Below are 26,746 nucleotides of genomic sequence, written 5' to 3' on the forward strand. Positions count from 1 at the left end.
TTCGAGTCGCGATCGAAGGGAATGATGAATTTGAAGTTAAGTTCAGCTTTACGCCTGATTATAAGGACATTGAACCGGAAGAAGAAGAGTATAGCGCAACTAATGCACTGCCTGAAAGTAAAAGTGCTGCATGGACTTCGAAGGTGGGAGAAGACTTCTTTTCCTTTCCAACTGGTCCTAAACTAGGATTGGAGGCATTCAGAACCAAAAAAGAAGACAAAAAATAATTACTGATCTCCACTCCTCCTCTCTCCAAAAGTTCAAAAGAGAAGAAAAAACATGGTTTTCCGGGGTACCATTGGAGCTTTTGAGGGTGGTTTGGGGTACCATCCTATTTTTGTATAAATTCTATTTTTGTTTTTAGTACTCATTGCGGAAAGGAAAAAAGAGCGTCTGAGCAGTGACCACCATATGTTAATTTCATTTTTTTTTATAATATAATTAGGTTGTCATTCAGTCATTCTCTCTACTAGTCTCATGTTTACCGAAGTGTCTGCTATTCACCGGGTGAGGGTCACCTGCTGTCTGTTAACAGCGCGTGAGGTACAAGCGCTGACAGACCAAAAAACTTTTTTACGTGTCTGATTGCTTTTGACATATATGGATTTCAGATTAGCAGGGCTGTTCTCAGTTTTCACGTTCTCACGCACCCTCGACGCCTCCAAACTCCAAACCGAAGCCGACCAAAAAAAACTGCCGGTGAAATTGGATTCAAATGTTGGTGTTGAAGAAGGAACAGCTATTGGGCTTGACGAATGAGCATGGAAATCGAGAAGATTGATAGAAAAAGGCGAGATCGTCTAGGGTCGGCCTTTGTCCTATGATTGCCAATGGCTGGCTTCACTTGCTTTTCACCAAATGCTTGAGAATCTGAACAATGGTTTTGTAAAATAGGCTGTACTCAATTTGTTCTTTGAATACTCAAAACAAATGTAGTTTGGCTTTATCTAACTGAAAGGGGCCTTATTCTCTATTCAATTCAAATTCCAGACCTTTAAGCTTCTTGGGTCGTCGCAATTGTTGCTACTATTAAATATACGATTTGTGTGTATGAAATGAGTAAAAGTAACCTTGCTTTGTTTTGAGATTTAGATCAAGTGCGTAAGTTTGAAATCATTTTTCATACAGTATTATATATGTGCAGCCTATCAGCGTTTTCGTCATGGCTAAAGTTTTCTCTGAGCCGTGAGTATAGTCTAGAACTTCAGAAACAAGTGTTAACAGTCTTAAGAATTTCATGATCTTTTTATGTCTCATATTACTGCTTGCTGGTGTTTTGACAGGAGTCAAAAAGTGGTATGAACCAGAATGGTGGAAGTTTGGTGATAAAAAATCGTAACTTGTACTTCAACTTATTTCATCATTTAATTGAAAGTAGATTATAGAGAAAAATGCACCAATAGTTCCTCAATTCTTGTGCACCGGCCAGTTTGATACCCAGACTCACAAAGCTATCAATGTGATACCTGGAGTCTTATATTGTCATCAACGACATACCTCCGTCAAATTTCAGTGACGGTTCTGTTAAAAAGGTGACGTGGCAAGCACGTGAAAGGAAAAAAAAGGACAAACATGTCTTTTTACCCAAATGGCAGAACTAATCAAATTTTTTATTTGTTGTTTTTATTTTTTATTGATAGAAATATCAATAGAGGATAAAAAAGGAATAAATGGGCTGAAGTCTTCTTGGAGACCCGAAAGTAAACCCGAAATCGGCCCTTCATTTCAGCAAAACGCCGTCATCTGTGCCCAGCTTGCCGGAGGACTCCGATTCACTTTCTCGGCAACCCCATGGTACGCTATGGCGATAGCCAAACGGAGACCCAGGACTCGTCGCTGACCCAAATCTACGACCAGGGCTCTACCTACTTTGGAGACCACTCCCAGAACTAAGATCTCAAGGCTATTACTGGGTTCCAAGCCTTTTCGGCTAACTCGGGCTCGGAGGTCGAGGACTCGGCTTCCATGGCCAGGACTCAGTTCGCTGGTACCTAGTTTACAGGTCAGTTGGTTGAGTCGATTGGGTAAGCTTGGTATTCTGGGAAGTCAAAAGAAAGGAAGAACTGAGAAGTCTTGGTATTCTGGGTAAGCTTCTTGCTCCCGATCGATTCACCTATATTCAATCAAACCCATCTCCGATTTCACTTGAAACCAAAGGAAGCCGCAAACTTCAGATCAGATTTAGAGACCAGCAAAGACATTCAGGTCGATTTCATTTCTGTTATCCAGTATATATCAAGCTTGCTTGATTGGAAATCTGGGCAAGTCGAACTTAATCAGACAGTTGATAACATCAATTCCTGGGATCCTTACCTTAGAATCACGTTAACATTTTCTTCAACGAAGGTACAAATCACATTGACTAAAGCTTAATTGCAGATTCAACAATTGTCGAAGAGGGTGAAGGCCATCCCAATTCCATGATTACCTGTGCGTTTTCTTGCTGCAGTGCTCGACATCAAGTTTGGTTTCAATTGTTGAATCTGGGGTTGAAGTCCACAAAGTTGTCAGTTATCCAATAAACAACAATGATTACGAACTGAATCAAACCAATTCCCTCGTCCTTTCGTATAAACTCACTTTCTCTACCTTGAACCTTGAAGAATGAAAAGACTCCGAGAATGAGGTAGGAAACGATAAGTGATAGAATAGGAGTGGGTGATACCGTGATAGTCATTTCAAAAAAAAAAAAAGAGAGAGAGAGAAAAAATTTTTATCTAAATAAATAAATAATTTCAAGGGCAGATAAGTCATTTCTCTCTTTATTTTTCTACATGTGTTTGCCACGTCAGTTTTTTAACGGAGACGTCACCGATTTTTGACGGAAGTATGTCGTTGGTAGCAATATAAGACATCAGGTATCACATTGATAGCTTTGCGAGTCTGGGTATCAAACTGACCGGTGCACAAGACTTGAGGGACTGTTGGTGCATTTTTCTCTAGATTATATCCCTTGTAACTTCTTATCAAAGAATTATAATCAAATTATCCGGTGAGTTGTTCTTCTGAGTTCCTAATAGCCAATATTTTCTTATCAGGTTTATGTTTTGTCAATGGCTGGTAGTATTTTTGAAATGCATGTTTATAAGTTAAACCATTTTGTGTTGTTTGTTAGAGAGATTTGTTTTTAGTTTTGTTTTCTTTCTCTTCTCTTCACTCAAACTTATCTTCATTTATTTGTCTACAGCTCCTATCATCATTAGTTTTGTCAAGGAACAAGCACTACAAAAAATAATTTATGTAATTGGTGAGTACTATGTCTGTATGTATATGCATCTGGGTTTCTATATGAACTCTCATTTAAAGATGTTATGCAGAAAAGTCTGTTTTCTTAACCAAACTATCATGGGGTGAAGCTTTTGTTTATATTTCTTACATGTTCCTAATTTTGGGTCTTGGTGGAATCTCTGTGTGTGTGTGTGTGTGCACGGTGCATATTATGGTCATGACTGGTATCAAAGATATGGTTACTTTTCTGTAGAATTGTGAGTTTTATACGGGTTTTTAGTGACAGTGTACATGTTGATGGTGGTGTATATGCATATGTGCATATCCATATGTAGTTGCTAAGTATATTCATGATTAAGATTAAAGATGGTATTTTTCGGAAGAATTGCAATTTCAACAAGCTTGATTATATGGGATTTAAGCGATAGTGTTGTATATGGGGTTTTGCATACGCAAAAAAGTCTATATGCAGCTGACATCAAAGATGGTATACTGAAATTATGTTTCTGCATCCAACAAATATTTTCGCCATGCTTCATGTGAGATGTATTACATTTCTCAAGGTCTGGCCAAATTTGTTTGAATAAATAGGTGAGTCTACCTTCCGCTAAACTATTTTTGGTCTGAACTCTTTTCGATAAACTGGTTCCTTCATTTATCACTATGCAGAGCACTAACTTGAATTCTGTGAGTTGTTCTGCAGATATATTCTCCGTATCAGTGTCGGATCTTGGTTTATTGGGCTTCATGTTAAACATCTTAATGACGCCAAGTTTTGCTGCTCCTCTTGGACAGGAGGTCCGTCTCTCTCCCTCACACACATACACAAGTTACGATATAAAATTTGGTGCCAGCCCGTGCCGATTCAGTTGATTTACTTCTTAAGGTGTTTTTTGTTACGGGAGCCATTTGTGCTGGTGTATGATTTGATTTGCTTTGAGGTGGTGCATCAAAGTAAAACCAGATGCAGGGAGATGGTTTAAAAGACATTGGATTCATATCGGTGAGATGTTTGCAGCCTGCACAATATAGAGTATGAAGATTGAGGAAAAATCATAGCTGTGATTGAGAATTTATTCCAAGTGTCTTACCCGTAGGTGAAGTAGCTTTGTTCCCATTACAGTACACTTCATATAGGAAAGAAGGGATTTCAACAAACTATGCCTAGAGAGGGCAGTCGGTATAGCTTTATATGTTCAGTAACACAAATTTTACAGTGTAATAGAGGGTGTTCTTATTGCAACATAATCACACATTTCTTTTGTAGCATGTTGATTCTTCTTGGGTTATTCTTTATTCAGAGCAGTAAAAAATTTTGATTTCAAAGGAAAATATATACTCATCTCTGGAATGATGATCTTGATTGGTACATTCTTGATTCCTCTTTGTGCCCCAAGTTCCTCTTCATTTTGATGAATCCTTGGCCAATTAAGGATAGCATCATATGCATTGATACTGGGATACCTAAACCAATTACCTTAATAGACCTTTTCTGGAACTCCGAGAGAACCCTAGCTGATATTACCATACCAAAACTCGTAGTTGTTTCTTAATTGTTTGCCAAGTTAATTATGATACAGAAACAAAAACACGGATTTCTCAATCTTCCTCCTCACGAGATAAACATTGCTTGTAGATTAAACCATTGTTATGTTTATCTGTAGCACCATCCAATTGTCGGTTTTAACTCAGAATATACATCACAGGAGTGTGCACCACAACATGGCAAACCCAGAGTTAAGACAGAATTATGGCGACCATCATATGTGAAGCCCAAGAGCAATTCTTTACAATCAGAGTAGAACAACAATAATACAGCTTAAACATAACAGAAATTTGGAGTTTGGGGTTTTGTTTAGAGTCCACAAATTTGGAAACGTGACCGCACTAGGCCAACAAATGAATCAAACTACAGTTTTTAACTGTAGTCTGATTACCATGTTTGCTGTTGTAATAGGCTATGCCTTTCATTTCACCATCCATGCTTCAAAGTTAATGTCATTTGACTCTACACTTTCTGGAAAACGTTTTGATAGTTTCATATAAATTCAGAAAGTACAAATTACGTCTTGAGCTGCATTTAAGTGCTCGTACAACATTTGATTGAAGCTTAAGCATTTCCGATCTTTCCCCTCCAGTCTTCTGAATGTTTCATTGCACTTCCTACAAAGCCTGAAAATAGGACAAGTTTTTGCATTAGCAACATGCAGCATATATTTATCCACAGAAGAGACTGAAAAAAGGAGGATTTGATGGCTTACAAGGTCCGCAAGTTGACCAGATAACCAAGCTGAGAAGGAAGAGTGCCAGAAAATTGATCGAGTACTAGTTAATAAATACAGCAAGTCTCTTCGAAAAATAGAAGATGAACTTCATGCTAATCAATCTAACAAACCCAAAATATGAGGAAAAGCCCAAAATGCAATACAGCAGAGACCCAGATCAAGTACATAAAACTGATTTAAGATTCGGCAGTAAGTAATTTCCAAAAGAAAAGCAAAGCTAAATGCTTAAACAGTAATGAGTATAGGGTTTCATTATCTGGTGCTGCATATCACAAAAGTTCAAAACTTTAAGAGCCCAGATCGAGCAAACTTGAAAGAGAAATAGGGTCTAACCTCAAATGTGCTCTTCAGCAGCTCATCAACCGTAAAGTTAAAAAGCCAAAAAAGACGAACAAAAAACAGAGATCAAATTTCAGATCAAACGAAAGGATGATCCATTTACATATTTGAAATGGGTTGTTCAAACTCTACCTTCCTCCATTGTCAATTGAAACTGCTTGATCGCTACTGGATAAGGAATACCCATCTTCTTTTCTGTCAGTTCCCTTTGCATATATTTAAACATAAAGAAAGACTGCAAATTTTAGTTCAACTACTGTAAACCCGAAACAAATTGCTGAAGCATTTCAATTCCGTATTAATAAAATTCATAGACATCCCAAATTCAATCAATCTAATGCTTTTATACATCAATTCCATATATTCATCTCCACCACAAAATTACAGATTTAATTAATCTCAATATCCCAACAGAAACACAATCACAACTCAAAGGCTTGGAATTCTAACCTTGTACCATTTCTGCCGAGACAATAGTCTCAATGACCTGCTGCTTCATGCAGTCCTCCTTAATTCCTCATCATCCCTTTAAAAATCAATCGAAATCAAGACCAAAAGCTACCCTTTACATTTCAATTTCCCCTGTTTCCACCAAGTACGAAATTCAAGAACAACAATCAAACGAACTGAACTCAACAAAGGATTGAACTCAACAAAGGGTTCTATGTTCTGCGGGAAATTGCATCTGGGAGAGATTTGAGGACATTCCTCATTGTAAGTTGATTATTCCTTAATAGTTGGGTGGTATAAGTAGGCAATTGTTGGGATTTCATAATCATTAGGTGTTCTTCTGTTATCAGGTTATAGTTGTCTTGTGGATTGTGTCAGTGATTGGCAAATGGTTCAACTTCCTGACCTTATTCTACTTATGTAAGGATTGCTTTTTAGTCTTTTGTTCCTTCAGAAGTTCTTCTGCATTTAAATTTAACAAACTTCCATTTCTGTTATTGACATCGTCTTGAAATTTGAATGACAGCCTTTGTCTTGCTGCACACGGTGCCAGTGATCTATGAGAAACATGATGTCCAGATTGATGCTTTTGCTGAGAAGGCATGGATTGAGATTAAGAAGCAGTATGCAGTGTTTGATGCGAATGTTTTGAGTAAGATACCCAAGGGTCCAGTGAAAGAGAAGAAGAAGGACTAGAGACACACCATGCTGGAGTTAATTCTGTTTACTAGGCTTTACATTAACTGCGGTTTTAGTCCAGTCTTGAATCATCATTCGTTAGATTACCTCTTTCTGCATTTTATTTCAGAACTGGTCTAATGAGCACACAGTTTAATGAATATAAGTGTTTTAGATCTATAAATCTCTGGTTGCATATTACATTGGGATCTACTGCTTTTTATTTAGAAAGTTGCACTTATCTTTTCCTTTCCTTTTTCGGCCAAGGGATAGTTTTCATTTGAGAAGTCTTTTCAATTTTGCGAAGATTTCTTTACTGGAGTATATAGAAAAATTCATTAATACATAAAAATTGTTTGCTACTAGAAATATAAACATGCTCCAGCGGTCTCATAAGAATTAGTGTCACTTCAATTAGAACACAAGGATAATGAAACATGCTGAATGTTAATACTATCTGTACATTCTTTAAGCTCTTTTTAGTTACACGGAGGGCCAATGCCCAGAAAGCAAACTAATCGACAACAGGCAATCTTTGTTAACGATCTAATGGCCGCAGAGCAGCTCTATACATAATACATGCAGCAATTGGTTTCAAGGGAAAGGTATACCTTCAGTACTGGTCAAGGGTCTTCGATAGGCCCATAACCTAGAAAAGGACCCTGCTTCTGAATCACTGTCGCTATCACTCTCTGAAGAAGATTTGACTGATATAGAATCTTCCAACAGATAGTCAACGACCTGAAAATGATGAATGTGCCGTAGTAGATATAAGATGACTGGTTCAAGAATTCACAACGAAAGAACTAGAAATATGGGCAATTTGATCCTTCAAATACTGGTCCAATTTTGGCGGTATATAAGCTACCGCAACACAGAGGAACAAGCCCGGTTACCCTTTATGTAATGCCAGAGAATGGATCAATTACATCATGTCGTATGGGATGATAATTTAATTTCATGGAACCATTAAGTGCATAGAAGAGTAAGACAGCTGACATTCAGACAACCCCATTTAATAACTGTAATTTGAAAACCACAATGAACAGAGTAAGATAGAAAATACCTGACTAGGTGATACAGGGTCAATTTTCTGCATTTCAGGATTTAGTCCAATATGGTCATTGAAACATTTCATGTTATCGAGCCAAACAATTGTCTTGCAGTATCTACAGTATCCCCTACTGGATTTTAATTTCTTTGATGAATTATTCCCTGAAATCCAAGCAGATATACAATGGTAAGAATTGATGAGTTTGTATTTGAAAGCTGAAGGCAAGAGAACAAATTATCAAAAGGCTATAGCTACTTGACCACAAAGATTTAACGGATTATGAGAGGTATAGGGGAACGGTCCTCCTAAGCTGATTTTATTAGTGGTAAAATTGCAACTTAGATTCTCCGGTGACAAAATGCACTTTTAACAGATCCAGCAAGGCATACATCTAATGATTCACCTTTATATGCTCTTTTGAAGGCTTTTCTCCAAAACAGCGTATAACTATCAGCTTCAACCTGTCTACTGGTATGCTGTTCCTTGATATTCAAGTCATTGTAAGAGTCCCTAAAGAACGTAGCGTATTGCCTCTGCCACAGCCGGTTATCACTTGCTGCAAAATTCCATGGCCTTCATTAAAACAATCAAGAAGCATTAGAGTTGAATGCAGGTTTTACTTGGATCTTCATTATACCAAGAAACTATGAGTAAAAGGAATTACCAGCAGACTTGCCCAACAGAGACTAAAGATTGAAAATCCAGGAAACTGAATACATGTACAAGAACATCTTGTGGCAGATGGGCAACTACAGGAGAGGAAAGAACAAGTTCAAATTATCTAGCAAACTTCACATCATCTCTGACTACATCTTTGAACATGGAATAATAGTCGGGTACAGAGTAAAATAATGTTACCATTCTCTTCTTGGCGAGCTTTAGCGCGCCTCTTGTGAGCAATCATTGCATTCTTATATTCTGTAACAGCCAAGTTCTTCTTTTGCTTCGGCAAAGTGGCCTCAACGCTCTGGAGGAGGAGATGAGCTGCTGAGACAGCACTGCGCGTCTTCATTCTGTCATTGTAATAGCAATCACAAAAATCATGTCAGCGAAACAATAAGCAGCCTATCAAGAAATTCTAGCATTGACCAATGTCATTCAAGCTATTTGAACCATTTTATTCAACAAAATCTAACATTGACAAATTGTAAGCATTTTAATTCTAATAATTTGGGTTTGCCGACGATGAACTTCATTTAATTCAAACAAACAAAGCCTTACAATTTCATCGAAATTTGAGATGTGAAGATTCAACTTTGAATACAAAACATTGAAAATTAGAAACAACCCAGATATACAATCATGAAAATATAAAATGGGGTCAATTATGAAACCAATAACAAGCAAAAGGTGAAGAACATACTCAGGAAGGAGACGAAAGGCGGAGACGGTATCTTGGAAGATAAGAGACTGGAGATTCTTGGGCACTTTTCTGTAAGCGCCTCTGAGAATTAAGCTGAGCTCTTTGCAGACTAAAGGGTATCTGTGAATTGATCCTAAAGATTCTTTCAGCGCAAGTTTTTGGTATCTCTCCAATGGTTTTGACATTTCTTTAGTTTCTTTCTGTGATTTCAATGGCCAAAGACAGAGAATTCTCTCTCATTTATGGCTGCTTTTAGTCTTTATTGGGCCTGTGTTATGTGCTGATTGGGCTACTTAAATGACCCATATCAGGATATCGGAATAAAGGGATTCCGAACAATTAGGGTTTTCTTTGCCAAAAAAGAAAGAAAGAATAATTAGGGTTTTGCATGGTCGTCATTATATTATTAGAATTTTCAGTGGGAAGTTTTGGTGTTTGGTCGTTCAGATCATTAGATTCCCAAGATTTTTTAGGAAAGAATCCCTAGATTAATTAGGAAGAGGATCCCATATGTAATTAGGAGATCCCAATCTCTAATTAGAGAGTCGTAAAATGTCTTTATATAGCCATCTCAAGCCCCTATTATCCCAGACCCAAATCTCTCTCTCCTTTCTATCTTTTCTCTAACCGATCTCGAGCACTTAACAGAAAAACCCTAAAACCCTATTAGACATGGAGATGCTAGAAAACAATCGGGAAGCTGAATCCGTATTTGTTATGGTGGAGTTCGATCAAGATGATTCCTATACTGGTGGTATATACCAAATCAAACTTGACCAACTTCAGCTACTTGAGAGTGGTAAGTCTGTGGGCGGACCTAACACTGACCCTTCAACTCTACCAATCCTCGAACCTGTATTAAAGTTCTTTGATAAGAGTTGGAAGATGGAGGGATTCTGTTTATTTGATGGTGCCAGATTTGGCGGCCTATCTAAGTTATATCTTATGGTAAATCAAATCCCATGGGATTATCTCAAGCCCGTCACACCCAAGCACGCATTTTTCTTCGACACATCAAGCTTAGAACTGCAGAAGATTTCTCCACCCAAAACGTCTAAGGAGTATTGTCTTGTCATATCAGCATATGGAATGTTGTACTATCTTGCAGAACCAATATGCTTTCCTAGGATTCAAGAACCATCATTCGAGCGATATGATCCGTCCAGTGATTCATGGGAGTCATTGCCTCCTTTCCCAGATTATTCTCTGGATCAGGCACAGACCAAGATGACCGGTTATGCCGTTTGTTATGGATATATACTGTTGTCCATGCAAACTGAAAAGAAATATGAAGCGGTGGCTTTTCATATTCATAGCAGAACATGGCACAAGGTCAAAATTAGTCCACAGAATCCTTATTATTATCCTTTCTACGGGAGGGCTGTGGTTGTAGGTGACACTATCTATGCCTTGGCACGTAGTCTGAATTTGGTTCTAGTATTCTCTTTCTGGTGGGATTCAGATGAGGATGGTGATATTGCCAAGCGTCAACATTTTTTGGGCACTCCATTGTCTTTGATATTAAAGGACAAGTATCATCCTCCGTGCCTGTTAATAGGGTTTAGGACTCAAAGGTTGGTTCATTTAGGGAGACGGTACTTCTGTGTTGTATAGACCGGTCTAAACAATGATTCTCTTGAGTATCAGTACCTTTGTGCGACGACTTTTAGAATTGTCGGTCAAGGGCAAGAAATGAACATCGAGACTGTTCGGTCATCCATTTTCCGCATAGCGATTGAAGGGAATCACGAATTTGAAATCAAGTTCAGCTTCACGCCTGATTATAAAGACATTGAACCGGAAGAAGAAGAGTATAGCGCAACTAATGCACTGCCTGAAAGTAAAAGTGCTGCATGGACTTCGAAGGTGGAAGAAGACTTCTTTTCCTTTTCAATTGGTCCTAAACTAGGATTGGAGGCATTCAGAACCAAAAAAGAAGATGAAAAATAATTATCGATCTCCACTACGTCACCTGAGTCTCCTCCTCTATCCAAACGTTCAAAAAAGAAGAAAAAAAAAACATGTGGTTTTGAGGGTTGTTTGGGGTACCATATCATTTACATGTCAACAGGTCAACATGAAATAACTTCAGTTACACATTTATTAAAAGGGTCCGATCAGGTTGTTTGTGATTAACATACTCGGTCCATTGATTTTAAATATATTTAAGGGTTTAATGTCTTACATGAGTCAAGGTAAAATTATGTACTTTTATTTCAAGATCTCATACATCTTTTTCAGCTTAATGTCTTAAATGGGTCAAGCAATGATCGTTTATGTGGTTTAAATGAGTTATCGAATTCAACATGGCACAACCTATTTATTTAACGGATTAGACAGGTTATCTCACGTCAAATGAGTTATCGAATTCAACATGGCACAACCTATTTATTTAACGGATTAGACAGGTTATCTCACGTCAACTGATTAATAAACAAATTGAGTTTGAGTTTGAAATTTTGACACGATCAATCAAATGAAAGGAGTTTAAGTTTTATTTACTATGACATGTTTAATACCTTAATACAACGTGTACATGATAGCCGACTCATTGACAACCCCAAAATGATGGATTTGCTTTTAGTCCTAATGAGCTTAACCTGGTCCACGTAGAAGTTTCCAGATGGTTTTTTAGAGTCCATTTTCCCTTTATTTTTAGGGAAAATGATCATTTACCCGATTTTAGGCTAAAAATTGCCCACTTGCTCCACCAACTGTTTTTTAACCCCATTTACCCAAAACACTCTAAGGGATTATTTCCCCTTTACCCAATTAATTCTTTTTTCTTTTTTTTTTGAGACTTTTTTGCCCTCTCCTTTTTTCTCACTTAGAGAGAGAAGTCACCTTCCACCTTGCTGTGCTCCGGTGACCAGTGGCCGGCGCGGACTCCGGCTTCTGGGAACCGGTAACCGAAATCCGGCGACCGATGATTGGAATCCGGAATCCGGCTATTATTGCCCCCCAGTAATCATATTACTGCCCCCCAGTAATCATATTATTGCCTCCCAAAAATCATATTATTGCCGTCCAGTGAATTGTATGAACTCCCAAAACCAAAATGAATACACTACAGGAACAATTGATCAATTTATAATCATATTATTGGCTCCCAATAATCATATTATTGCCCCCCAATACAAAGTCCAATGTCTCTACTGCCTCCCAATAGACCACCAAAAATGCACCATTTTGTATGATTCACAGATAATTTGGCTTTAATACACAGAAAACAACATGTAACTTATCAATACACCACACTATAGTGATCCCTGTCCCTCATTTCAAAGTCTACTGGGGGCCAATAATGTGTCTACTGGGGGCCAATAATGGGTTATTATTATCTTCCAAATAACCATTTCCAAGTGCCTGATCAAGTAGATAAATCTCTTATGTTAAGAGAAACCTCGATCTGGTGGCCTACCCACGGGGCTCGGAGCCACCAACACATCAACACCAATCCTAGAGTAGCCAGTCAAAACAATCCATGCCATCACCTTGAGACGCGCAACACCAGAAGGCATGACCACCTCGAACGCCAGCCGCTAGAGAAGAAACCATAACAGTAGTGCCACGCAGCCATTCACCAATCTGAGAGAAGCAGAATGCGCGACCTCCACACTTGACCGCGCCAAAGGAGGTAGTGGTCCGAATGACCGGCTGGTTCCGACAGCGTCGCGGCACCGAGATGGTTGCTCTGATTGCTGTACTGCTCCGCCAATCGGATCTGACAGAGACAGAGTTTCAGTCGGATTCCGAAGGCCTCGACATCGCCACCATCAGAGAAGTGAAGGAGGTTTGGTTTTCGTGACTGGAGATGACGGCAACGCGGATCATCACCGGGCATCGAGGCGACGAGGATCATCACCAGGCATCGAGGTTCTGGGCCGTGAGCGTGAGGGAGGGAGGGAGCGAGCGAGCGAGAGAGAGAGAGATTAATGTAATTTATTAATTAAAATTAGGGTAATACTGTCAAACACTGTTAGTTTGGATAAATGGGGTTAAATAACTCTTGGTGGAGTAAGTGGGCAATTTTCTGTCTAAAATTGGGTAAGTGGTCACAGCCCCTTTTTTTTAACCTGTATTTACCTATTGGCTAAATAGAACGCAAGGTTATTCTCAAAAAAAAAAAAAAAAAAAAATTGAGCTCACTGCGACCCACACTGACACTCATTTCGTCTTCCTCAGAGAGCTTCAATTCCCAAATGAGCACCACCAAAATGGTTTCCCCAGGGTTTGAGCTAGAGCTCCACAACCCCCAAACCAACCCTTCAATTCAAGACCTCCAGCGCTCCCTTGAATCCCTCTCAACCAATCAAGCCGAGCTCCACAAGACCCAGAATTCAACTCTGGAACCCTCGCTCAACCTCAACTTCCCAGTCTTCCATGGCGGCAAAGACAAACAGGCACGGATTGGGCTCCTGGGACCATTTCGTGTTTGTGTTTCTCAACAGCTTTGGGCCTCCACGAATGGGCTACCTGGACTACAACGGCTCGCTGGGCCGGCTCAAGCAGAAGGGGTCTCTGGAGGAGTATGAAGCTGAGTTTCTGACGCTCTCTTGCAAGGTATCACCGATTTGTTGGACTGAAGAGGATTTGATCAGGCGATTTTTGGATGGGCTGAAGGAGGAACGAGTTCGAGATTTGGTGGAGTCTCTTGGGCCGGACTTGCTCTGCACTGCTATGGATATGACCCGGTTTGTGAAAGCCGGTGGTGGACACTTGTCGTTTATTAGGTCTTAAGTAACTCCAGGGTTTATGGTCTAGGGTTAGGATTAGGGGTTTAGGTTTATGGACAATGGTCAATGTAGTTCTAATGACTTGTAGCTCTTTGAATCTATATGTTTTTCACTTGAAAATTCATGAGTTTGGGCATTCTGTGTTGATATTTTCTGGTGTTTTTGCATATTGATAAAATGCTCGACTTCATATGACAAAAAAGGCAAAATCTACACGACTAAAATTTATATTTTATATTACAATACTGTAAGAATTACACAACATTGAACAATGTATGAAATGCTAAATATTGCATATCAAATGCAAGTTCATCTACCCATTTTCTAAAATCCCACATCATCTCCAAATACCACAATCTAATTGAAATCCCAAGAAACTGGTGGTAATTTGTTTGTAAGACGGCTTAATAAATACCGAGAACCCTCGCTTACACTTTGGTGTACTGATGCCAAACCGATACAGTTGTAAGCTACATTCTACACTCATTGTATACTTTCATTGGGTTGTAAGGTTTTCTTCATCTGATCGAGGATCTGAGCTAGAGCTTCTACTTGATTGTCCCATTGCCTTGCGTGCCATCAAATGTTCCTGTAACTTGAAGTGGACTTTCCAGCTTCCTAGAACTGATCACATGGTCTGATTCTGGAGAGAACGAAGCTGATGAGTGTCTTAATTCTTCTGTGGAACACAATCTTAGAGGAAATAAGTCAATTGTTCCTTCTTCCTTGAGCCGCCTTCTCCATACAAGTCATTCCACTGTTTCAGCTCACTCATTACTGATCCCTCTGCAGCAAAACTTGCAGCAACCTGCATTACCCCATTACGTATGTAAACATCTACGCAAAAGAATGAAAATAGTAGTTTCTTTAGGAAAAAAGTAGAAAATGATTTGGAGTTACCTGATTCTTTGCTTGCCTCATATCTTCCATGCTTAATGACCTTAGAGTAATTACGTGCTCCTCTTTCTCTTCTTCTTCTTTCGAGTCTGAAGCATCTTCTGTGCTTTTGCCTTCTTCGGCTTTCTTCTTTTTTTTCTATAGTTCAAAGTTTTCAATAATCATCCAGCACTACTTACTATAAATTATAAAAAAAAAGAAAAAAAAAAGAAAATTAAAATTATGATACAAACAGGGGAAGAGAGTTACCTTATCCTTCAATCTTTCCTGTTGTATAAGCTCCCTTACAGGTCGATAAGCTGCTGTCACACATAAGTTCTGTTTTTCCAATAGTTCATTAGTTTCATAGCTCATTATACGGATTATGCATCAATAAATTAGTTCATTGTTAGAGGAACAAACCTTAAGATCACTTCCACTATATCCTTCTGTCATGGATGCGAGCTCCTTGAAGTCTAAATCTTCGACCTTTTCTTTTGCAAGAAGAGTTTTCAAGATCATTTCCCTGTTCTCAACAGAGGGAAGGCCAACCATGACTCTGTTCAACACAATAAAAAGGTTCAAATTAGCACCATAAAGCTATTTGTTTCAAGCTCACCAACAAAAAGAATGACAAGAATTCGGAATTTAACATGAATATGCATGTACATCTACCTGCGCTCAAAACGCCTAATGATTGCTTCATCAAGATCAAATGGCCTGTTGGTTGCAGCAAGAACAAGTATACGCTCTCCAGACTTTGTCAAGAGTCCATCCCAGTGGGCCATAAACTCATTTTTAATCTTCCTCATCGCCTCATGCTCCCCAACTCTAGTTCTCTGCCCAAGCATGCTGTCAACCTCATCGACAAAGATAATAGTTGGCGAGACCTTTGCTGCTAGTGTGAAGAGAGCTCGAACATTCTTTTCGTCTTCTCCAAACCATTTTGAAGTGATTGTTGACATGGAGACGTTGATGAAACTTGCTCCCGCTTCACTTGCAATGGCCTTTGCGAGCATTGTTTTTCCAGTACCAGGAGGGCCAAAAAGCAGTATGCCTCTACAAGGCTTAAGGAGCCCTCCTTTGAAAAGGTCTGGTCTTCGAAGAGGGAGCATGACTAACTCCTGAAGTGATTCTTTAATCTCATCCAATGCACCAATATCTGCAAAGGACACTCCAATCTCATTTGCAGGGATAACCTCTGGCCTTATCCGCTTCTCAAATTCATTGTCTGGAGGAACTTCCTGCACCAACACCATGAAAATTCAATGAGACAGAGAATAAATGGAGGGAATATGTATTCTTAACCAGGGGGATTTTATTATAGTACTGAAGGATTTGAACTTACAACTTTTGGTGGAGGTGGATTCTCGCTTTCCTTCTTTGCTGCAGAACCAGATTTCTCTGCTTCATTTTTGGTGTCAGATTTCTCCGCTGTTTCAGACTTCGATTCAGTCTTTGCACTGACAGCCTCTTCCCCCTCAGTTTCCTAAATTGAGAACAAATGATAAATCATTAAGACATTGATGGTTAATAGTACTTCAACTTTAGTCCAATTATTGAGATGCAAAATATCAAGAAGTGAAAATAAGATAAAATAAAGACCTTGTTGGACGCCTCCAGTTTCAGAGAATCTTTGTCGCCACATTTTCCCTCCTGGAATATACTCAGCCCATGGGACAAACTGTTTCACATGCCGACTAGTAATGAGATAGAGCTGTTTATTTGCAGCAAGATATAACCAAGAAAACTATATTATTGAGAAATCATGCACATAGAAAGTTGGTATGTACCTCGTTGATGATATAACAAGCTTTCCATTACGATACTCTGGATCTTTGTTTTTCATCAAATGATACGATATCGCTGAAACTACGATTTCTTCTATGTAATTGCTGAGAACCATTGTGTCTGCATGGCAGATTGAACCAAGATCATCACATTCAAGATCATTTGCTGCAAGTACCTCAGCTATGTGGTTTTTATTATCTTGAAACTGGATCCTCTTCGTGTCCTCTTCCAGTTGGGCTTTCCAGCTGACGAGATGAGTCTCATCGTCAGGTGGGGTGATCTCAATATTGTAAGTGAACAAAGCAGCAAGCCTCTCATCTACTTCTTTGCAATCATCTTCAGCATCTAACATTCGGGAACCAAGTATTAACACGGATCCTGATAGTTTCTTCAACATTTTACTGAACAAATTGTATAACCGTCCTGATTGGAGAAAAAGCTTCTCCACATCCCTGAGGTATAAAATGATCGAGCCACTTTCTGATAGGGACGTTAAGACCTGCAAGGAAAATATATTCCTACATTTAGAACTATACCAGTACCATACCTAGATATTTGGAAGTTGTACATATCCAGTCTACAGTCTATATTAACTTAAGGTTTTCATTCACAAAGGAAACACTTATATTCATAAATGAAGCACATCTGCCCAACATTCACAAAATGTGTGTTATGACATTACCTTGTAAAGTGATTGTAGAAAAAGTCTCTCGTCAAAACACCAGCTACTCATTCGCTTGAGAGGAGCTGGAAAAGCAAAAGAAATGCAAATTAAGGATAATTTTTGAAGCACTTACCTAAGTAGTTATTTTAGAAGAGGTAGAACTTAATAGTACTAGACTGTATGAAGAAACCTGAATTTGTGGAAGCACTTTTGGAACTGATGCTACTGATATCAGATACAGAAGAGGCATTTCTTTTAAGTGTCCTACGGTTAGTTGATCCTTCAGAACTCCTGCAGTTATAAAGTAGTGATGCTTTAGAAACGATACGTTACATGGAGCCACTGTGGCACATTTACCTTAACAATCGAAAGAGACCCATCACTATATACCTTGATATGAGATCTGCAGCACTGCTTGGCCGTAATAAGGTGCCTGCAAGCAAATAAATCACAATAAGAACTGTAGAGTATAGACATAACCAATTGTCACTCAACTGAGGATATGAATATGAGATGAGACTCGAGAATAGGAGCATTGTTTCCTTTCATACCTTTAGTCTCTCCACTTGAAGGGAGGATTGAGAAGGATCCAAACAATCCAGACATCCGCTCCAATGTTACCTCTGAGATGGGCCTCTTAAACTACAATAGGTAGAAAATTAATTAGGGAAAACTCCACCTGAACTAATTGGTAAAATCTCCCATTCAACAGAATTGTAATACAATGTGACAGAGATACATGAAGAGCAGAGAGTGCTTACTGATTCTTTTTTGGTACACCCATATTTGCTCTGCATCTGTAAAATGAAAAAATTGGCATATAAGTATAACTGTATGATGAGCCAAAGTTTATTGGAGAGTAAAGCTGCAAATAGTTACCTTCATTGAAAAGTCAGTAACATCCAACAACAGCAACTTCGATTCAAAGAGATGAGCTAAAGCCTTGGCGAGCATTTGATGATAAAGTTCTGTAGGAATTAAACATGCAGTTAGATTGGCTCAAAGGAAAAAAAAATGAGGCAGAAGAATGTCAATGCAAAATAGAAACATCAGATGTCAAATAGCATACCTGCAGGTCCTGATAGCAAAATAGCTCTGCTTGCAGGTGAAAGGTTCCGGGTGTGTTTAGATAAGTCAGAGTGTTTCAGATGTACATATGCAGCACTTGTTAATAACATCCGAGTTCTTTCCCTGTCATTGCCATCATAAAACCAACAATTGTAAAAATAAGCAGAAAATATTGCATCAATACAAGCTCATGTTTCAGAATTATACAACTAGGAAGATATGGAAGTACTTTGGACTTTCAAAGATGGTCCATCTTGGACCTCCAAAGTCCACACGGACACATAACTTTCTTCAAGGGTGTATGCCATGAAAATCAGAAAGATGGTTCCCATGAACTGAGGTTTTCACAGCAAAATGATATGCCTCCCACTTGCACAAAGGTTTAAGACGGTTTCACCAGAACTAGAACGCAGAAGAAGATGCAAAGAGTGAGACTCACAAGCTTCTATCATTTACTGTTGCTGTCATACATAGGAATGCCTTCTTTAAAGAATACACGTAAGGGGGCAAGTTTCAGGAGAAGATCAGACCACTTTGATATGCTTTACAGAAAAAGTACTCACGATGATACTCAGTGGAGAACTATATCCAACATGAAATCACAAAGCAGATAATCATATTGCAGATATGTTATTATTTGAATGAAGCTGAATGAATCCTAGACTTGAAACAGTCATAACTTTTATATTATGCCGGAATGGTATTTCCTACCAATCTCCTGTAATTCTTTAGAGGATGACAAAAGGGACAAACAGATCTATGTGCTTTTAGGCCTCAAATTTTGTTCTTCTATCAACTTGTTTGGATAATTTGAGAGATGTCCCTTGATAGGTTGATCAGAAAAACACGGCTTAAAACGCATTTAACATATTCAGAGCAGAAAGCTGAGCGTCCATACAGCCAAAACTTGGATTTAAAAAACAAAAGCAACAAATTCAAACCACTTTCCTACTAATAACAAAATCTATAAGATTAAAAGTATCTAATTAGTCAAAGATTCATGTCAACAAAAACTTTTTACCCAGAAAGTAAAGAAAGAGATGAAAACTTGTGCAGAGGATCTTATAGCATATACTTGATCATTTTCTTAATGATCATATTCTTACAAAATTGATCAAAACTACTGAACCTTAATGACATTCTACTTGCTACTTGGATAATTAGACACAAAACCAGCACAAAATTTCTGCAATTACCTTAGATAATAAGGAAACTCCTCAAATGTAACCTTACTGTCTCTCATATCCACAACCTGCCTCATCAGCTCCTGCTCAATTTGCTCCGCCGTCATCTCATCGGACGAGCAGTTTCCGTTCACCCATTTACTCACTGCGTGGCCGGAACTCAACCCCAAACCCACTCCAACTCCAACCCCGACACTCAAAGCAGACAACAGAATGTGCTTCTGCTCCATCACCAATCTTGATGAAGAACCCAACAAGCCAATTCCAATCCCACCTTTCTCAACCAAGCTCTGTACTTTAGCCTCAAAACCAATTAACCAAACAAAGATCCAAACTCTGTTCTTGTTTCAGCCAAATGCTATCAGATTCATCAACTTTGAGGTTGGTGGGATTTGATGTTGCACAATGAGGAAAAGATGAGAACCTTAATTTTGGTTATTGAGTTTTGCTTAATGATGGTGGTGGTGTTGTACCTCTTCTTCATTCTCCTGGTCTGCTATTTATAGCATGCCATAATACTAATGGACGTTAAATGCTCCCCAAGAAAAGAAAACCACATGAAAACGACTCCATGAATTCTTTTTCTCACCTCAATTTGACTCACCCGTGACACCTCAAATCTGGGGGCTTTGCAGCTTTGCCTTTTCCCTCTTCTTTTCTCTTTTGCTTTACAAAGAATAATTCACACTACAAATAATATCAAATATTCAGCCTTGTATACATGTCAGGCTACTTGATTCACAAGAAAAGTTCCTACAATTAAGGATTAAGTAAGGAATACAATTATGTCAATAAATTTGCTTTCTTTTTCAAACTACCATTTTTCCACAAGATTCATTTTACTATTACTATAAATATGAGTTTATGAAGTTTACCCGCCTTTTTGTTCTTGCTCATTATTTTAGGTTCATCTATGAGATCTAAGTATGTGTTTGGGATCAATGCATTGAACTGAGAGTTCTATTTTGTCGTTGAGATAATAATTGAAGCCATACATAGCTCTGAGTTGTATATTGGTTGGATCCAACAACCAAAATTAGAAGCATGTTCTTCCAAATTTTTCTTGGCCATATACAACTATACCTACCATGGTGGGCTCGTACTCGATGTTTTAACTGTCATTGTCCATTTTAGCTATACATTAACTAGCATTGCTTATCCTTGTTTCCAACCAAATGTAGGAAAACTATGATTATGATGCTTAGCAAAAGTTTATTAATTGTATTAATGAAACAGTCAGAATAGTACAGCTCAAAAGTTCTAATTATATAAAGATACCAAACGTTTTTAACTGGGAGAACGCGCCGCACGCGCCTGAGAGAAAGATAGTAGGGTTTCACCCCTATCTGGCGGCGTGCCCCTACGCCGTCGTCGGACTGGCCATTGCCGACTCCGCATGAGTTAGGTGTGAGGCCGAGTCTCTCCATCAACGTTCTCGTTCCGATCGGAGAGATTACGGTGGATGTCAATGAGGTGAGGGAGGGGAAAATCGCGGCTATTGGCTTATGGTTCTCTCTTCGATGGCCTACTCGACGGATACGATCTCAGACTTGGAGGAGACTAGGCGGTAAGGCGTCCAGCGTGGCGTGGCGGGGGGCTAATCGGAGCAACTCGATCTGGTTAGGATCATCTTATCCCGATCTGGGTGGGCGTGTTTCCACACAGCTTCTCCATGGTGCGACGAGGATGGTTTCTCTGCAGGGTTTGGTTCCGATCTGGGATGACAGGTCTCCTAGGCGCGTTGACAGATCGTTGACGGCTGTCTGGCGAAGGCGGTGGCACGACCTTGTGTAGGGTCCGGCGGCAGTGGCTATAGTGGATTTGGGCCAAGCCCGACTGACAGTTTGTGGGTTTCCTCTTCCCTATATTGTTGCTTGGGCTTGGGCCCTCCTTTTGGGCCCGGCCTTGGCTAGTTATGTTATTTCTATTTTTATTTATTGCAGTTATTTATGTTGGTCGCGTCTTTGGCATGAGATAAGTGTCTACACTTGTTGTGCAGGATTAGTAGGGCCTTGTGCCAGTATATGCACTCAATGTGCCTTATATGCTCTAGGTAGGCAGCGAGTTATTTGCTTCGTTAAATGGTCGCTACCGCCTAGTGGCAGAGTGAAGCTAAATGTCGTCGGAATTATCCTCCAGCGGCAACATAGTACAGAGAAGAATTTTATCCCATTTCAAAAATAGGGAGATGTTAGGCCAGAGAAGAATTTTATCCCATTTCTAAATCAATATGTAAGAATCCAGAAGTGATTAATTAGTGTCGCAAATAATGATGACTTAGGGTTTAGGTATGGAAAAGTTGTATTTTTTATTTAATCAACTTTTGTTGCATGGTTGAATTTTATATTTATTTACCTTTCGGTCCGTCCTTTAGAAAGCACATGATTCAAAAGGTATTATGCACGTTTGTTGTTTCTTTTGATGGAATTTTTTTGCTTTCCACAAATAATAAGCTGCCACTAGTGAAAAGGGCTAGAAGACTAAATAGAGGCGGCTGCACCCTAAATTTTTAACATTACAACTTGTTAACTTAATGTCGGCACTTATCTTGCACTACACGGATCTCTGTCACCGCCTAATTATACTGCAAGTATAGTTAACTACATTAGATGGAGAAGTTGGTATTATCTGTGGCACTTAGTTTTGTAAATAAAGAGGCATTAAAAAGTTAATGTCGAGCGCTCTTAGCTTGATCTATACGGCTTGATCTTAACCACTACGAACAAATTGACTCTAGAGTACGATACGGAGGTCGGTTTTACTTGGATATCAAATAATATGAACAACTTGAGTCATCTTTACATATATATGGTTAATTGATCCCGACTAGCTATAGTATGAACAAATTGACTCTGTTGTGGTAGTAGTACATTTTAGTCACTTGACATTATGAGTCTCTCAAAAGTATCCACACAAAATATCCAGGTTAATTAGTAAGTACACTATCCAACAACCCCAGAGTAGGTCAGTTTGTGCAATTCCTTATCTTGCACGCAAAGTCACACAATTTGACAAAATTTGACCAAGACCGACTTTTTTGGAGAGGTTTTGATTCAGTAAAATTGCATGAACAATATGCAACAATTTCAATTCTTTTCTCCCCTACTTTTCTTCTTGCACACTACACTACTTTGTGTTCTTGTTTTCTTGTGTGATGGGTCACCGGGGATCCAATTATGCATGCACTGCTATTCGTGCATTATATGTCACAGCTTGGAATAAAGGGTTTTGTGTGGTGTGAAAGACTCGAATGCAGAGGCATATGCTGGCAGAGTCTAATAATAAAGTGGTGCGTGGCTTTTAGGGTTTACTCACAGTCGTCGTGGAAAAGAAGGTTGACGGTCGATCGAGGAAGAAAGCGAAGCATGTGAGCAGTTAGAGCTCTTATCAACTCGATTATCTAGTTCATGATAATAAGAGCATCTCATTCAATTCGATCTGGTCCCAGTTAATGGTTTTTAACGAAAGAAATGAAAATGGAGTCAGAGATTCCCAGCTATGTGAGCATCTTCCCCTGTCTTTTCTTGAGGTCTTTTACACCTCAGCAGCACATGCTGGGGTTCCTATATACACAAACCTATAGATGTATAGAACACGAAATCTTTTGTATATATTTTGATTGGTGGATTACACGCCATTGCCACTTAATTGCAAGCTTTTCTTTTCGCGACTTTTGTAATTCAAGTACTCACTTAGTCACACCCCACAGTCGACACCACACAAAAGTTTCTTTTAGCTTAATACTTTAGGTTAAGAATTAATTGAAGGGCTATGACTAAATATAATTTTTTTTTTTTTTTTGGCAAATGACTAAATATAATTCTTTGATCATACATAGATCGAGAAAGTAGGTATACAAAAACCATCATATATGGTGGTCCTCGTATAGGTCAACAAACATTCTTTCATTCATTTACTCTATTCTATGGGTTTTGCTTGATAATTTTTCTTATTCCTCCATGTTTCCTAGCTTCATTTTATGTAATTATCTATTCTTTCCACTCTCCCACAACTATAGAATTAGCTTTGCTGCAAAAATATCCTGTCCCTCTAATGATTCTCTCCTAATCATTTTAATTGCAACTTGTTTGCGTAGACCTTTTTAATAATTGACAAGTAAATCAATGCATGCCATATCCTGAGTCATGATTTTGTGTTGAAAATTTCGATGTGTTGAAAATTTCAACCATATACTATATGAAACTAGCTACTATGTATGTGATCGATCTCTTGGGGGAGGATTAATTTCCACTCTATGATATGGTTCTTGTCCTCAATGAGGCAGCATCGGGCATTCCAAATCTTGCCGGTTCATGTATACTAATTATTAAGCATGGCTAACTGTGTACTTAAATGCTTCGCTCCAAGTGGAAATTAAATTCCTCCCAATGGATTAACAAGCTTCACCAGTTCGCTATATACGTATTAGATTAGTGATACTTCTCATAAGAGCATACAACACCTTACATTCTATTTCTTTCTTCTTCTTTTTTTGTTAAAAGACTCAAATTGCGTTCGTGACAAAACTACTTATTTGTAATTGTGTCTATCACAACTTAATGAAAAGGGTTAAGTTCATTAAGAACTCTTCCAAAAGGCCCTAATGAACTTTCCCAAATGAATTTATATGTAAAAAATGTTATAATTCACAAATTAATCACCCTAACCACAAATTATGGATTTGTTGCTTTTGGTTATGCATAGTGGAGTCCTTTTCAGCTTTGTAATAAGAGATCCACAATGTATTTCCCTTTTGACTAAAGCATTCCAAGTACTCTATCTCCCTCTTTTCTTCTTTCTTCATGTTTTGCTGGTTTTTGCTCATTGTCACCTCTACTAATTAACCACGTAAATATTCTTGTACCAAAAAAAAAAAAAAAAAAACTACAACTGAATCACTTTTTCAGCACCTTGTGAAGGGGGCCTTTTCGACTAAAATAATATATACTTTCCATTTACAGAAAAGTCTGAATAGATCTTTTCTAGTTTTGGACATGAACCGGGTGGGTTTGAGATCCATCTTTCACCAATAATGAACCCATTCGATCTCGATCTACCATTCCATGCCAGTAAAACAAAAACTCTAGAAAACTAACAATAATATATATACTTATATAGTAGTAAAGATGATAAGGACTAGATAGACCTTTTCTTGAGGTCGAAATTTGCCTTTGATTATGCAGGTCTTGATCAAACTAAAGCGCATGGTCGGTTTAATGCACAAACAACAATTTTAGAGACGATTTGACATGTTCGATCAAGCTCATATAATTAGGTTATAATCAACGAACGAGTACATAGTTCGATATATTACACTTACATGATGATTCTATTTAACTATTAATCAATGTCACATTAAGTAGTGATCAATATCACAGGAATAAATTTTACCGGATATATATATGTCTAGAGTAAGGCTATCGGACTCACATGTATGCTTGGGAATCAATTAGAGTACCAAGTAACTTGATCTATATTGTTCCGCTTCTTTTAAAGACAGCTGCTTTCGAGTAATTCAAAATGTTTGAAAATAGCCTTAAAAAGACCAAGACAAGAAAACTACACAAAATCAACAAGTGGATGTAATATGAATTTGTTCGCTTTCTTGAAGAAAGAAAAACTCAAAAAGAATTAATCTGTCACTATATAAAGAAGTAAGTTGAAAGAAATTGTCATTCTTAGTTAAGACACGTACAACTAAACATTATTAGTGTTGTTATGCATGTGGGTGGAGAAGCCACAAACTAAACCAGCCCACGGGCTAGCTGTAAGACCTAATTAATCAATAATTACTTAACAAAAGAAAATGCATGATACAGATGCAACCACACTATAGCTAGATGTATATATATCGATATTAGTTTGGCCAGGTTGGCCCAGCCAGGAATACCGACTGGCTTTTCTTGTTGCTTTGTGGTGGTGAGTGACACATCCATAGTAAGAAAGAAAGCAGCTGGGCTCACCCTGAGACCTAATAAGGTCTCTAAAGGCAGAGGCAAACAAGAATATGACAATTGACAACTGCCATCGATCTCACTTTTATAAATCAAAGCCAATGCTACGTCTCATTCGATCAATTAACTAGTTAGTTCATGTATGTATTGGCATTTCCTATTTCCTTAAAGGTGTATCTGCAAACCCCCGAGATTGAAAAACCATTTCTGTGCCACGTTTCTTAAGAGCCATGATCAACCTGTCCTAGCTCGCGTGCCTTCTGTTGCGCTCAAAAATTCAAAACCTAGACCCTACAATCATCACCATCCATGCTGCAGTTAATTTCCATGAAGAGTTGGAAGCTTTTGCTTATGAGTTTCTACTGTTTTCATGCCAAGTTGCAATGGTAGCTTTCAAAGTGCAGAAGAAAGTGCTTTGTATAAACTTTCAACCCTAGTTAGCTTTCACACTGCTTAGATCCATCGTTTTCCATCCTGAGATTTTGTGCTTGCGTTTTTGTTTTTAAATATTTGTTTCCTTGGTCATAGTACTTTTTGGATATTAGAATTCACTAATGTAATAATCAGAGGTGAATTTAAGAAGACCTGGCGAAGTGTATGATTGTAGGCAACTCCCTCTCCCTCGAAGATTACGAGAATAGTTTAGATGAACGAGTAATTCGATCGTACAGTATTTCGTTACTCTTTTCATCAAGAGTTCAAGGCAAACTGTTTCTTTAATGTATCTGAAACTTCAGCAAGGACTTACAGTTGATGAAGCAAAAAGCGTGTAAAGAGTTTATGACAAATTGACAAAATTATCTCAATATATAAACAGTTGAGCGGAAAAAGCTAACAAATTGTTAAGTGAGCAGTCCGCTCTCGATTGCTTGTCGTGCAACTTGCCTAGTCCAACACTCTTTAAATTAGGTCATGATAATTACATTAGTATTGGTGGTGGCCGGGTAACAAAAGATCGATGTGACAATCCCGCACCAAAAAGAAAGTGTCGATGTGACAAAGAATATGGTGGTTGAAATCAAGCTGATTATACTTTATAGTTTATACAAATTTATATGTATGGCTTAGTGGCTTTA

The 26,746-nt window shown here is 38.5% G+C and overlaps 2 protein-coding genes and 1 long non-coding RNA gene across 10 annotated transcripts; 1 reads left to right on the plus strand and 2 right to left on the minus strand.

Annotated features, from left to right (window-relative positions):
• Positions 1-1,021: 1,021 nt before the first annotated feature.
• LOC133717224 (uncharacterized) lies at positions 1,022-4,528 on the plus strand. The gene is made up of 3 exons (XR_009849473.1): positions 1,022-1,335; positions 3,188-3,819; positions 3,932-4,528. It is a non-coding gene; the product is annotated as an uncharacterized LOC133717224 (long non-coding RNA).
• A 465-nt stretch (positions 4,529-4,993) lies between these two features.
• On the minus strand, positions 4,994-9,643 carry LOC133714261 (F-box protein At5g52880). 6 transcript variants are annotated; one of them, XM_062140345.1, is made up of 9 exons: positions 9,398-9,643; positions 8,893-9,047; positions 8,699-8,783; positions 8,438-8,607; positions 8,047-8,195; positions 7,592-7,721; positions 6,303-6,434; positions 5,490-6,058; positions 4,994-5,400 (listed from the first exon to the last, which is right to left on the minus strand). In XM_062140345.1, the coding sequence occupies exons 1-7, from the start codon at positions 9,580-9,582 to the stop codon at positions 6,418-6,420; spliced, it is 891 nt and encodes a 296-aa protein (XP_061996329.1). In that variant the 5' UTR covers positions 9,583-9,643; the 3' UTR covers positions 4,994-5,400; positions 5,490-6,058; positions 6,303-6,417. The 6 variants fall into 6 exon arrangements, with proteins under 6 accessions (XP_061996329.1, XP_061996330.1, XP_061996332.1 ...); XM_062140346.1 differs by having other exon boundaries at positions 5,490-6,087; XM_062140348.1 differs by having other exon boundaries at positions 5,490-5,518; positions 5,847-6,434.
• A 4,701-nt stretch (positions 9,644-14,344) lies between these two features.
• On the minus strand, positions 14,345-20,451 carry LOC133714258 (uncharacterized). Of its 3 annotated transcripts, none has more exons than XM_062140340.1 (17): positions 19,729-19,869; positions 18,762-18,934; positions 18,534-18,655; positions 18,344-18,432; positions 18,226-18,261; positions 18,016-18,106; positions 17,855-17,897; positions 17,655-17,755; positions 17,483-17,547; positions 16,803-17,299; positions 16,615-16,693; positions 16,358-16,498; positions 15,685-16,253; positions 15,433-15,568; positions 15,280-15,348; positions 15,034-15,168; positions 14,345-14,941 (listed from the first exon to the last, which is right to left on the minus strand). In XM_062140340.1, the coding sequence occupies exons 3-17, from the start codon at positions 18,640-18,642 to the stop codon at positions 14,828-14,830; spliced, it is 2,274 nt and encodes a 757-aa protein (XP_061996324.1). In that variant the 5' UTR covers positions 18,643-18,655; positions 18,762-18,934; positions 19,729-19,869; the 3' UTR covers positions 14,345-14,827. The 3 variants fall into 3 exon arrangements, with proteins under 3 accessions (XP_061996324.1, XP_061996325.1, XP_061996323.1); XM_062140341.1 differs by having other exon boundaries at positions 18,740-18,934; XM_062140339.1 differs by lacking the exon at positions 18,762-18,934 and having other exon boundaries at positions 19,729-20,451.
• Between the last annotated feature and the right edge of the window lie 6,295 nt (positions 20,452-26,746).

This window comes from Rosa rugosa, chromosome 6, assembly GCF_958449725.1.
Source record: "Rosa rugosa chromosome 6, drRosRugo1.1, whole genome shotgun sequence".
Lineage (NCBI taxonomy): Eukaryota > Viridiplantae > Streptophyta > Magnoliopsida > Rosales > Rosaceae > Rosa > Rosa rugosa.